Source organism: Eutrigla gurnardus (assembly GCF_963514095.1).
Source record: "Eutrigla gurnardus genome assembly, chromosome: 2".
In the NCBI taxonomy this organism is placed as follows: domain Eukaryota; kingdom Metazoa; phylum Chordata; class Actinopteri; order Perciformes; family Triglidae; genus Eutrigla; species Eutrigla gurnardus.
Genome location: NC_139916.1, coordinates 22,399,110 through 22,413,923, shown reverse-complemented (window position 1 = coordinate 22,413,923; position 14,814 = coordinate 22,399,110). Strand labels below are relative to the sequence as shown.

Below are 14,814 nucleotides of genomic sequence, written 5' to 3'. Positions count from 1 at the left end.
AATCTGGAGTAGCCTGAAACCAAAATGCCTCTAGGAAATCTAGGAAAAACCCTAAGGTTGGGACCTATGGTCTTTATGATAATACGTCTGACTCTACATAAAGAGTTATATCCAAAAACATTAATAATCATAAAAGACCTGCAATAATGTTCATCAAAATAAGCAAAGTTACAGTATTTTGTCTATAGAGTTGGTGATTTGCATTTAAATGTCAAGTCTTTTTGTTAGATTGGCATAAAACTCTCCTTTGGTCTCATGTGATCTCATGGTGGTTATGACATGTGCGAAGCATGGAACAGACACAACACGATGAGTATTAATCTCACTGTGTGACCGAGTGGAAAGGCAAATGAACACATGCCATGAGTCCTACAAGCTAAAAAAAAGCAGTATTATGGAGTCATGACTGATGACGCATGAGAATCACATCCAACACATATGGCTGGAAGTAAAGCTGCTGCTGTGCTCAACAGCGAGCCAAGGAGATTATCACACGAGAGCAGAGGATGTCACTAATACCAGCTACGGTGTGGCGGAGTGAACTTACTGTTTATATGACCTAAAACTACAAAATCCACGGCAGCAGGGGGGAAATAAACAAAACAAAAACAGTCAGCAGTTTGGGAATAATCTCCTCATGTCACAAGCATTCTTTATATAAACCCTTTAAACAGAAACACACACACACACACGCGAGTAATGCAAAACAGAAGAATGAATTAAAACGTTATTCTGACATAAAAAAATACATTTTTGCCTCGTTCAGAAAACCTGTTTGAACTGTTCTTTATCAAGCCCTTAAGAGATTTTTCTGAATAATTTAGAGGGAGAGGTGGTTTGATATGCGTTTCCAAGGAAACTGGGATACACACGGATCCAACACAAAAAGAAACAAAAAAAACCTGATTCAGACAAGATAAAAGCTGGAAATATATTCCATTCACAGAATGCATTATGATTGTTAGAGCTCTTTACAGAGTGATTTATCTGCCTCCAAATTATTCAACACCTTTTTATTTCCGTTAAAAGCACTTCAAGATAAACCAAGGACTTGTTCTCCTCGAATAACATTAACAATTGTGAGACTCCTTTTACATAATCCTTCATAATCTGCCGCTTCGTCTTGCTCCATGAATGACTGTCTTGAAGTGACTTTTAATGTGTGTTTAATGAGGAAAGGTCCGTTCATTCATGAGTTGTTAAAGTGAAACATCAAACAGTAATTTTTTGGCAGAAAACATATTTTATCATTGACATCATATAAATGTACAAGATTTTTTAAGCCATTTCAGCACTAATTTGACGCCAGGTGTTGTGATTTCAATTAATACTGTTAAGTGTAAAGGCATCAGATTTAATCTTAGCAACCTGTCAATCACAAGGTAGTCACGCCCTGAAGTATGTACCCTGTTTTATAATTTGATATACTTCCTCTATTTTACTCTAAATGGGACCATAATTTAGGAAAGGAACATCATAATCTATGGATTATGAATCTATTTTTTTTTTAAACTATCAATTGAGACCATATTAAGTTTACTGGGATAATGTATCAAGTAAAAACTAAGGTCATTTTCTCATAAACATCTATAAAATCTGACTTATTTTTGCAACCTGAGGAGTCACCCCCTGATGGCCATTAGAAATAATGCAAGTTTGAGGCATTTCACCATTCTCCTTTTTAAGGCATCTACCCAGATCATTATGATTTTAGATTTTGAGATATCTCTCTCTGGGATTTGTGCCTTCACTTAAACATAATGTAAATTAATTGAATTGTGTTTGTGGTGCCAATAGCAATCAAAAATTTCTTTGGATATTTATTCTGGTTCTAAAAAGGAAACTGCAAAATATGGTTAAAAACTGTCCCTTTTTAACAAAAGCAGTCATTGAGACGAATGTGAACCCTCCTGCATAGCACAAGTCAGGACTCACCCTCCAGTGGGATGTCGATGGCTGCAGTCGTATGAAAGGCACAAATACAGGACATCAAGCCCAGCACGGCCACCGATCCAGGGCTCCTCTGCGACCTCATAGCTTCCCTTTAAATCTCGTGTGTCCTCAAGAAACGAGTGCTCTCTCCTACTCAGTCCTCAGTTCATTTCTCTGGCGCGCTGAAGACGCGGTACCTGTGAAGCACAGACGGAGAAGGCCCCATGAATCCTCCCACGCACTAGCGGGCGGAAAGGCAAACCCCAAACACAACAAATCCCCCGTGACTGGGAGCCCGACTGCTCTCTGCTCAGCCAGGCACAACCAGGCACACCGCTCATTTTCATTTGCATCAACAGTTCTGCACGAGTTCAACATTTTGCTTTGACAAAGAAATATTCACATTAAAGCATCCCATCATCTCCTCCCCCTTGGGACTCGGCTTGTTTGGCGGTTTGATGTCTATGGAAGTGTGTAGCAGAAAGTGTGTTTTCCACCCAACAATGGAAACAAATAAATAAACAAATGAAGGAGCCTGTGGATTTATTAATGCGTGGCAGATGCTCGGCATCGGTGGTAGAAGCCAAGATTGAAATCAAAATTGCCATAAAAGTTAAGATACTATTCAGCCGATTTAATCACGGGTTCTGTTTTCATCTGTTCCTGCATGTTGCTGGTAACAAAGGCTCAATGAGATTAACATTGCAGCTATACGCATTTGCCTATTATTGCAGCAAATATTGCTGCCTGAGGCGTGTGAGGCATAAATAGCAAACTTCGTTAACAGTCAGTGAGAGTAAGCCGTCTGCACGCACACACTGACAGGCTGCAGAGTACAGAGCGCCGGATCATTTTCCAGCTAACAGACCGGAGTCTGGACAATAATTAGCACATGATCGGACCAGAGTGCAGAGCTGGAGGAGGACGGAGAAGAGCGATGTATGAGAATTTTAGTATCTGTGGCGGTGCGCTGCACTCCAGGGTGTCAGTTCATTAGTCTTCCTCGCGTTGGCCGGGCTCCAGCTCATTGGGTCATGCTGGAGTAATTAGCTCAACAGCTAGAAAACAACATAACAAAAATCAAGGGGAATAATGTAAAAACGTGAAAGCTTTAGAGAAATGTTGAACCATAAGGATTGTTCTACAGGGAGTTTAGCCGATATTCATGTAATACAAGACGGGTTTAACATGCAAGGAGCACCACACTGATAAAGTCCAGCAGTTCCAATTAGTGTATGATTGTTGATGGGGCATCGAGGGCACACTGTCATGTGTGGTATAACTAGTGTGTGCTCAACCAGCTGTACAACACAATAGTGCTGGATTCCAACTGTGGCTTCTTTACTTGCTGCCTTGAAGTCCAAGTTAAACGGAAATTAGAGCTTTCTTTAGCAGTTTGATTGGACCACTAAAAGCTGGGTGGGCTCAGAAAGGAGACGTCTGACTGAGTCAGTGTCACTGTCACGTAGGTTTTGCCACTACCACGCCCCTTTAGGAGACTCCTGAGTCTATCAACTCCAATGGGGGAAGTGAACGTGAACACCGACTCATTATTAAAGTAAATTAGGAGACAGGAAGTGTATACCATTTCAGACTCTTGGTCAAGCTTGTAATGCGTTACCTTTGCTTGTTATATAGCATCTATTATGATGTTCTATTGATGGATGGATTTCATGATATTATTGGTTGAAATTGGTGTATGTATATATATATATATATATATATATATATACCAAAACCTTTTTTTTAGGTATTTTACATATATTGATAAATGAATGTTTGACCAGAGATTTGATTTAAAAGGGTTAAAAAGGCATTCTTTATTTAATCTCAATTTTAAAGAAATTCAATAGGAAATACTGAGGTCATAGTGCAGTTCAAGGGATGTAATTAAATAACCATATAACAAAGAGTCGATTTCATTCGTTGGCTGCAGATCTGTTTTCATATGAACGTGCACTCTGAACTTTTCGACTATGCCTCATGTTAATGGTATTAACTCTGTCTGTGACTCAATACTGGCTTTCTGAACCAGTGTGACCCCTGCCCCACCCACCCACAACATCACCAAACGGCTCGAGACTCTGAGTGCGCTCTACATTATATACATCCACCCCACTCAATCCCAATTCGGCCCTATTGACTTTATTTCTAACTGAAGATTGGTGTCTGAGAGTTATCGAGGAAAAAAAGCCTTCGCCTTTCCTTTGTTTAGGTCTATCTCAGACATGGTGATTTATGTTGCTAAACACAGATTGAAATCAAAGGGTAAGGGCTTTGTGCTAATTGCCTTGGGCTTTTTGGTAAGACTGGCCTGGTTAAGAGGAGAGGGAAGGGGGGGACTTACAATCCCCACAAGACAATGTTTTCCCATTGTCGTATTTTGCCGGGCCAAAACCCTCTCCCAACCTAACACCACCTTCGATGGTTTACATTGTTCAAACTGTGCTTGAGCATTTGCCTTCTGATTTAATTTGTTCTCCCCTCGTTAAACATTTATTGGGAACCAGCTCGGCCATCTGGTTGAGGGAGCTCTGCTCTTGGGGTTTAACTGCTGCGAGTGATGTCTACATTCATGGGGTATGGTGCCTATTGGGCCTATATGTTGCACACACGAGCCCCCCCCCCCCCCCCCCCCCCCCTCAAGCTCCCCTGATTTACAGACAGCAGGCCGTTTCTTAATCCCCGCCCCTTTCAGCGGCGATCACACCAGCCTGAGATTGATGAAGCTGGCAGGAGGTTAAAAGCAGCTCACTGTGGGAAGGCCAATATGAACCCTAACCTTACTTAGCCGAGGCTCAGAGGGGACAGAAGCTCGGTGGTGGAGGGGGCACAGAGAGGGAACTGAAGACTTGTGGGCCAAGTGGAATCTGCCTCCATACTTTAAAGCTCTCTCTGAGTGACAGAAGTAGAGCACTCTCCGACAAACTTCTTCCAACTTGAACCTTCTTCGTTGTCAACGACATTACCAGATCATTTTCAAATGGAGACCAATTTGGTACAACGCTCAGTAGCCTAATTTTTCAATCTTCATTAAAGAGAAACTTTATTTATCAACCTATAACCTATTTTCCTGTGTTGATGTGTCTAAGTAACTAATGATGATAATTGGTCCTGTATTAAATTGAGGCCAACATTCCCTTTGATGCCTGTTCCAACTTGATACAGTCTTAACCTTAAAGCTGGGTGGCATAGCAACAACATTTATCAAAATAATGTTCTTAATACCAGTCTATAGCTTAATGATTATTTTCATCACAGCCAGCAAGCTTGTATTATGGGTCAGTTTTGTATTTGTCACTATATTCCACATGGACCACATCTGTCAGCACCATTCAATTTGCCAATAAAATAACAAAAACATGTGCGCTGGGATGGGTCTATTTGCTGGTGTTTTGTGACTGCAGGAGTTTACTCTTCATTTCTTGGATGGTGACCCCTCAGGTGATACATGTAGCCTGTGGAATTTCCCACCTTAGTTAACAGTATATACACCACTGTACAATCAATAAATTACAATACCAATAGTCTATGTAATATCAAAATTACATATCCTATTTCAAATGTGCAATAAACTGAACTCAACCACTCACGTCTGTCTATGACTATTTAGATTTTTTTTTACTGTTTATTACTGTTTACTGTTATTTTTTTGGTATATTTGTTGTTGCACTTGCCCCTTTGCTGCTGTAATACTGTCAATTTCCCTTTGCCATGGGACGATTAAAGGATCATCTCACCTTAAACATCACCTGATTTCATCAGACTTTTGCATCCAATTCCCTTTAGAACTGTCTCGTCCACCAATCATACAAACTGGGCTTTAAGACAAAAGACAACATTCTCTTGTTTGATTCTCTCAGCTTTCTTGCCTCAAACTATTGTCTCCTGTTTCTCTGATCGCGGTGCAGCCTCCACTGACTTTGGCACACTTCTACGCTACAATTGGCAAGCTCTGTCTGTTTCTTGACTCATGCCGTTCAGCCATCTGGTGTGGCATCACACCTTAACTTTGAGCCATGAACACACTCACAAACATATAAAACAGACCACACACTGTATGGATCACATGCATGGGATTTCAAGGAAGAGGGTACCACGGCAACAGGCTGTTTTTCTCCAGCATTCTCCACACTTGTGGATGTGTTGTTTAGTAACGGTGCGGGGTCCGAGTGCGACCATTCAAAGTTCACTACAGTAGGCTCTTAGGCTGGCACCATCTGCTTCTTTCTCACACAAAGACAACAGAAGTGTGGCTGCCTACTGTAGTTTCATGGGCAAGCCTGTAATAGGATTAAGCAGATCCTCCTCTTGTCAGGCTGGATTAAAATATTCTCTTCGTTAAAGACATGAGACGGGAAGGATGGCAGCTCCGCACTCCCCTCTCACAGTTCTGATAATTCCTCCACACTGATTCCCATTTGATCACTCGTGAACAATTAACACAAAAGGCCGAGCTGATTAACACTAAGCGCCAATTGACTCGCATTGCTTCTGATGTGTGTAATGAGCGCCGCTTCTTGGGTCTTCGTTTTGTTCTTTTTGTCCAATCAATAGCTCATTTTGCTTGCATATCGGACTGTGCAGGTCTGAGTGAAAACAAAGCTGTGTAAGTGGCATAACGTTTTGATTTCAGATTTTTTTTTTTGAGAAATTAATTTCCCTGTGTTCATTCTTGATTTAGTTCCCCCGCATTTGCTCTTCCGAACTTTAAATGGATCGTATTCTGACCTTTGGCAATCACTTGCACAATCTGGCTTGACCATGCAATTCATCTGTTATTAAAATATCTGCAGCAGGAGAAAAAAAAACACGGAAACAAGCTGCTAAATGAGATCAGGAAGTGAAAGCAATATTAGATAATATGCTTGTCTAATTGAGATTTTGCTCAATTTTCCTGCACTTCAGATAGCATGGCAGTTCAATTATCGCAGCATTAATATTTCATGGGTCTGTGGATTTGGCCAGATGAGGGGACTGGAGACTAGAGGCGGGTGGAGGGCTGACAGGAGGAGGATGGAGGAATGAGGAGACTCTCAGGTGTGGAGGAATGAGGCTCGGTTGGGGGAAGATATGAAGCAGCTGCAGTGATGAAGCGTGGGCTTTGTGACCTTCTGAGCTCGATATGAACTAATAAAGGGCGACCCTGTGTGAACTCTCCTCTCCAGGGGAGAGTGGGATACACCACATATAACCTGCAGTGACCCCGCAGAGCCCCACAGAACTACTTACAGTACGACTGCAGCACGATCATGTACAAGTGAATGTATGATGTAGTGCACTTGAAATCAGAGAGAACAAACAACTGAAGACGTTTCCAACCACTAGAGGTTTCTGTCTTGTCAGTAATGGGCATTCTTCTTAAAGCTTTTTTATTTTTTTCATGAACAAAAGCATGAAGGCTCCCCGGCGCCTAATTAACTGCTCTTTTGTGTCTGAAAGCTGTTTGCCTCTGTAAAATATGAAGCTGTGCTCAGGGTAATCAGGCAAGCCAGCAATGGAAACTGTACTGAATAAAACCTACAGTTTTATCTCCGTACAGACACTAACCATTGTGCTTGCTACGGATTCTGACTTATAATTCGAGTCCTTTGCATAATTTCAACACATTCTCAGTCAAGACGCTTGGTCAGAGGGCACTATGCTTCAAAATTTTAATGCACCGCGTACCCCTTTAGCTTCGGTTTTGGACGTGTCGGGGACGGATTATCAGTTTCTGCCTTCAAAAACACACTAAATTACGTTTTCTGTTGACTTACATTGCAAAAATACCTAGTTAGGACGTTGGTATCATGTGGTATCTCTGCATAGTCAGGGGTCAAGAGTTTTTGGGGTTGACGGTGTGAAAAAAACTGAAAAATGTTTGACGGTAAGCGGACGGCATTTCGGTACCAGTCCCAAGTGCTAAGTGACAAAAGGAGGAGCAAGACCAGAGTGAACGTTGCATTCACTCGTTCAGCGTTCAGATTCAGCGTTTCATCGTCGGAGTCAGCTGAAGGAGTTTCAAGGACTGAAAAGCCACACCGAGGTGGCTACTTTTCTTCTTGACTGCTAAGATATCGTTGAAGCTAGCTTTTTGCTAACACAAACACTGGCAACCCATTGAGGGTGTATGCGCTTCAACGGCTGTGTTGACACGTGAATGCAATGGAAGGGGGGAGTGTGAGTGTGACATCTAGTAGCTAGTTGTTATCCATGTTGTCAATAGCACCTTTAATATTGGAGCAAGCCGGGAGTGAAAACGGTCCATGATTTATATGCTGAATCCAAACCAATCACCAGAACACATAACAGGACAGGATAATAAATCACACAGAACGTATCCGTATGCTACTGTATGTAGGCTAAAACTACAAGCCAGATGCTGTCTAGAGTCCTCACTTTGAACCTGATAATAAGTTTAAGTGGACAAAGAAAAAAAAGGTTTCAGAAAGTGCACTGCACCTGTGTGCATCACAGCTTACAGCTTTTTCTCATTTTCCCTCTGATGTGCTGGCTTTGAAGTCCCACAGGAGCGCCCCCTGCCCAGGACAATAATCACATTAGCGCGTGATCCTCGCTGAGTAGCCGGCAGAGAGATGAATTCACAAGTCGGACTGCTGGGACTGGAATATTATTTTTGTGCGAGCTTACACAGCGTGTTCCACTCCCCATTCACTCACTCCGTCTGACTGATGCTGGCAATTTCCCCAGACGAAAACTGTGCCACAGCAAGACATGATCGATGGCTCCTAGAAATCCCAAATCCTTAACTCCATCAGACCCTGAAGGAATTTATTTCTGCCAAACAACCAGGAATGTCTGATGTCCCTGCAGCGCACACAGAGTAGCGAGTAGCGACAAAAAACTCATTTTTTTACAGAAATACCTCCGCTGCTTCATCCATTTTATAATCCCTTCAAGTGTCTAATATACATACAGTCAAAATCATAATTTTAGCTTGTGCTTGTTCTCTGCCGACTGTAATTCAGTATTTGAATTTCATGTTCCGTGCGAGAGGCGAGCATCTGGACAGTGTTACTCTGGGTAAGCTGTTTGACACAGCTGTCGGATGTGTGGTCTGGTTCCTGTGCCTCTCCATCACTTCATAGGGTCGAGCTGAGGCTGTGTTGAGAAAGACCCAGTGGCACGAGCTCAAGACCAGATACTCAAGATGTAAGACTTTAAAATATGACAAGGAAGTATTTTACTATTTACATTGGAGGCTCTACAGAATCAACAACAATTAACTCACCATAATAAGTCATCCAAACTACTGTTGTGGACTATTGTGTTTCACTTATAAATCTGCCAATTGCAGCTATTTTAATCCAATCCAATAAATATTTAGTGGTTCCTCAAGTGTTAATGACTTGAGACTATGTAGCGCTGTTCCGCGCCTGCAAGTCTGTTCGCAACACAGGAACGTGTCACTCTCTATCCGATCCACACATCGTACCCGATGGTACTGAGCAAGGAGATGAGAGAGAGGCGAGATGGCTTACTCTTAAACTATTCTCATCATCAGGTCTAGAGAAAACTATTTCGATGAAATTAAAAAAATCATCTATGAAAGAAATCAGATTGGCACTTTGTATAAATTCAGGTAATGATATCACGACAGAAAACATCGGAACATTTCTAAAATAATGCTCTGATGAGCTGAAGTTGCTTATCAAAAGGTGCCAGATAAAAACTAAAACTAATGCGGTCTAATCCACCTGCAGTAATCCTACCTTCATGAGGGTTCTACTATTCAGCATTTGTTTTAGACCTAGTACAACCGCATGATCGATCTGGAGGCTGCAGTTTGTAGTGCTGTGAATTTGCAGTGTGTTATACTGACAGGTGTTTGTATTATTTTGTCCACCCCATTGAAACTGACATTCTCTACAGTCTCCAAAATTAACACAAAGTTGAATCAACACGTCTCGTTTAAAAAAAAACATATATATGATAACATTCATTTTGGAGGATGCACCTACTAAACTGACTGTGTTTCACTCACTGTCTGATCTTAAGGCCCACATGTTGTTACCAAGCAACGGCTCAGACAAGACAGGAGAGGCAGGAAGGGGAAGCATTCGTCCACTGTTTTCCTCTATAAAATCAAACTGATAAACATAGTTCAATGTAGTAATTTTTAACCTTTAATTCAAGTGATATTATAATTTGAATTGATCATTTTACATATCATACTATGGATATTCAATCCATAAAAAAAATATAAATACAACTAATCTTAGGGTTAGTGCACCTGGAGTGAGCTGTTATGGTTCAGAGCCAGTTTGATGTAAATTTGTTTTGGCAAGAGGCAGACTATACAGTAAGTGAACATGGATCTGTATTTGTTTAGTGATTGTTCCAAAAAAAAATTAAAGTTTATTGCATTATTTACATAATTAGCATTATCATAATCATATTATGCTTAGTCTAGTCCAATGCACCTCATCTAGTTTTAACCCAGTTGCAGGCTTCTTGAAGTTGTGGTTATGAATCCTGAACATGTGACTGCAGACTATTTTAGAATGTGACTAAACCCTGATTCATCCAAAGAAACAAGAACGTCTAATGAAGTAAAAACCATCATAGTTATAAACTGTTGATTTTTTCTGTGACAGTTATTTGGAGTGTTGGATACGGCTTTGATCAATCATAGAACTGATTTGACTCTGGCTTGGCCATTTAAAACTCTCTGAAATTGACCCTGGTTGGTGTGGTCTGATAGAAGGAAACAAGGGGGAAATTTAGGTATTTTTACTCATAGTAAAAAAGTTTTTCTACCGTTTCCTACGAGGCTCAGTTTTCACATTAAATTATATTGCATTCATAAAAAGCAAGAAAACAACCCATGTGACTCGTTAACCATTGCTTTTTCTTTTGTAAAAAAAACAACAAAACAACAACTATTGACCGCCTCCCAGTGTGTCTCTTGCACATGGAAAGACCAAAACATGCTTAACCCAAATCTACTGCAACCGCTTCACAGATGACATCCCTAGATACTACGGGATACTTACAAGATTTCACTTTCATTCTCAGCTTTGGTCCCCTTGAGAGGAGCTACTATTCCTTCCGAGGTAATACCATCCGCAAGAAAAAAAAAAAAAACGTGAGTTAGGTCAAATCAGATTTGCAGCAACACGGAGAGTGCCGAGTGTGCTCCTTGTTGAGTCATACGAGCCGGACACCGAGAGGAAGAGAGGCACTGTATTCACATATGTTGCCAAAGCCTCGAGCTTGGCAAAGACGTTCATTAAGCTACTGACAATCATTCCCACAAAGACCTATCTAAAGGCTATTCACCGGCTGTGTACAATGGAGAGTGGAGGAATGCAAGTTCCATCTTCCCCCTCCTCTCCAGTGTCATGAAAGACGTTTGCTGCACCTGAAGTCGCACTGCCAAGTGTTTGTTATCAACTGAAGGAAGAATATGGGGAGTGTACGTGGCGGGAGCACAGATCACCTGCTGAGTGAAAATCTGTTTGCTGCAATCTTCTTCTGTCAGCCAGTGACAAATCTCCTTAATTGCTAATACTGCTGGAGAGTGTCGCTCAGCATTTGTCCGCTATCTTAGAAGCAACTCTATACCTGCTGTAAATATCGGATTGAAAAACCAATGATTTTTTTTTCAGTACGCGCCTGGATTCAAGTGGACGTTGATTGTTCCACACCGGTGAACAGAGACTCAACTATACAGATGGACTTGAGTGCAGGCAGGGTGACATGTCAGGGGGAAGCTCAGTGCACCGAGTTCTGAGACTGTCGATAAGAGCCTTCCACCAGCCTAACCACACACACACACACACACACACACACACACACACAAACACACACACACACACACACACACACACACACACACACACACACACACACACAAATGCAGTCTCTCTCTCCCACGACACATGAGGGGGAAGGGAGGAAGCGCCCCCAGTCTGGATGATGTATGGTGTGGACCCTAGCCGGAGACTTGGGTTTTAAGAGGGAGAAAGGCAGAAAATGAAAAGGGGGAGGAGGGTCATGCTTGAATTATGCTGATGTGGGTTGTAACCGCGGTAGAAAACCAACCGAAAGCGAGGCTGTTCCTTTCCCTGCCGCCGCAAATAACAAGGTTATTATCAAATCGGGCCTCACAAATGCTGACAGTTGGGGAAATGGTGGAGGTGAGATTGTGTACCTTTTTTATAGGACTGCACACATATATTTAGCCACCAAGCAGCTTGTTATGGGCAATTTAAATCTTCTAGCTATTCAAACCGACTAATTAGTAGTACACTGCCTGCCTATTTCTGTTATGTTGAATATAAATCATCTTGATTTAACGATCAGATGTAGCCATTTGAGTAAATGAGTCGACTGACTTTTCATTTTGCTGAGGTTTCCATTTAGCAAATAGAGTTAAAAAGGCAGATACTGGTGGCTGAGGTTTGGAGCTGTCAGATGGGGGGTGGGTGGAGGGGGACACTCTGGTCTTTTCAAAACGAGAGCAGTCAGTAACTGAGAACACTCACACGCCTCTGTAGCGCCAGCGCAAAGCCCTCAGAGCCCATAAGCACTCTTTGAGCTACAACAGGATGGAGCTGCCATTATGGCCACACAAACAGAGGGAAGCCTTATGAACTTTGTACAAATGCTTAGTGCTCCGGGGCTGGACAGCTCTGGAAGCCGGGGGAGATGGGTAGGTACCGGGGCGGGCTGCCAGTTCCGAAAAGCTTAGTGTTCATGCACTCGGGCCAGACAAACCTGACATTGTCCTGGGCACTGCCCCGGGGAAAAGCCTCTTCCCCTTTCTCTCCACTCCCCTGGCTCATTCACACATCGAGCCCAGTTGATTCACTGATTCTGACATGACTTACAGAGGCAAGAAGGCAAACATTTATTCACACTTTGAACCAATTGTTAAAATGCCACGAAGGAAGTCTGTGAGAAAGTTAAAGCAGGTCGCACAACTCAATAAACTCTCCTAAATTTTGACGGACTTCTTTTTCCTGCTGTCACCGTGCCCACCTGATGTGTTATTTTCTACATACAACACATTCAATTAAAAATGAGATAAGCCGCTGCGCTCTCACAGAGCATGTTTTTTACGACATATTTAATTTATGACGCATCTCTTATCTCCCTCGAGCAGAAATCGCTGAATGTTATCAGACCACTTCAAGATGGAGGTGTGAAGCCATATTGTGCCGGTGGAATTAAAATAACGCTCTCTTGACCTTCTGCCCTCGGCCAATTAGAAACATGCCATGCTGCTCCCTCCGCTGTAAGTAGATATACCACCTCAGTTCATGGCCCTACTAAAAATGTAACTGTTTCACATGATACCTAAAAGTATCCTCCAGCCTGTCAAATGAAGAGGAATGCTAAATCAAAAAGGAATTTACAAAAGTGATTTAAGGTGGAGTCATTTATCCCTGAATGACAACCAAATTGCTGATTTAACGCAGAGACTGATTGGGCATATGTGTTTACTACACAGTGTGGCGCCTTTAACTGAACTTTGGGCGCATGGCCCACTTCACCAAAAAGACGTCTGTTACTCAGTCTGTCAAAAAACGGTCGATAAGCCTCTAACCTGGCACACGGCTGACAGAAGCAGGCCAACCTGCCTTCGGCTGATACCATGTGCTTCATTCTCTGAGCTCTGAATCAATAAGAAAACCAATACATTTCTTTGTATGATTTGATAAGTTGCCATGGTAACAGCTGCCCAACCTATCTTCAAAAATGATCACTTAGGCAGTGATGAAAAGTTGTCCTGGGCTGTTGCATTGTGCGGCTGTTTCCTGCAGGGGCGTGTTAACACACAGTTTGGGAAGTCCGTCACAAACAAGTTGCGACTCCATTTGAACTCAGAACCTGTGCAGCGTTTGCCAGATATGCGCCTGGTACCGATTATGACCTGTGGCTGCAAATGAAAAACAGGCTAGATTCCAGCAATGAAATTGCCCACATGCATGTGCAATTCTCCATTATCCGTGGCACTTTAACAGTCTCCTCAATTATTTCCAGATCCGTGTCGACAGCTGATTTATCCAGTGCGGCACACTACAGAGGAACTGATCAAACAACACATATCTTAAAACCGATTAATCCAAAAAACATGCCCTGGGGGGTGGGTGGTTTATGTGAATTGTTTGCATTGGTGGTAATGCTTAAGAAGTGTTGGCGAGCAAGCGTTGAGTGGCTCCAGGTTTTTCAAGACAAGCTGAACGCTCATGTAAGTGTGTGAAGGCAGAGCGGGCAGCAGCCCTGTGAGGACGAGGGGAGCACAGGACAGACACCGTTCTCCAGCGCCATCAGCCAGACGGCCGGCCGTCAGAGCGTCACAGATGGTGCGCTCAGTGATCATGGCAGTGATCAGGGGATCTCTACTCCTGATTAGCACACCTACTGAACACAATGTGCACAACAACGTCTGTTCCTTCTCTGGCAGACACCTACACAGTAAACAAACAAACACCACTTTTACAACAATGTGCAAAATAATATTTATTTTAATTGGAACCACTCGTATTTCCTCAAACCCTAGATGTGTAATCTTCAAGACTAATGAACCGTAATTAGTAATTAGACTATGTCTTGAACCAAAAATTGTCACCTTGTTTTTTTGTTTTTTTTATTAAACTTGAAGTTAACAAACGTAACAACCTATTTCTAAAGGAAAAAAAGAGGAAGCGATTAATTTAACCACATCAAAGAGAAAATAGACCAGAACCTGGTAATAAAGCAGGCTCATATCCATTCTTATTCTCTGCTGTCAACAAGTTCAGATGGAGGGTCCACTTAGACCTCAATTTAATCATGTTCCCCCCCTAGAATCAATAAGCCATTTCAATTTTCGCAATGGAAAGTGCCTCTGCTCTATAGCAGCTTAGTGTGTACACAGCTGACCGAGAA

The 14,814-nt window shown here is 42.2% G+C and overlaps 1 protein-coding gene across 4 annotated transcripts in view; it reads right to left on the bottom strand.

The window, feature by feature from the left end:
- The window catches only part of chl1b (cell adhesion molecule L1-like b), a 67,642-nt gene that overhangs the window by 29,485 nt on the left and 23,343 nt on the right, over positions 1-14,814 (bottom strand). For 2 of the 4 annotated variants that reach the window (XM_084037582.1, XM_084037585.1), the window contains exons 2-3: positions 1,936-2,129; positions 548-565 (exon numbers count right to left, since the gene is read on the bottom strand). In XM_084037582.1, coding sequence (XP_083893708.1) covers positions 548-565; positions 1,936-2,035 — 118 coding nt within the window. In that variant the 5' untranslated portion in view covers positions 2,036-2,129. Of the gene's footprint in view, positions 1-547; positions 566-1,935; positions 2,130-14,814 lie in introns of those variants that run through there. The other 2 variants (XM_084037584.1, XM_084037583.1) reach the window with 2 other exon arrangements.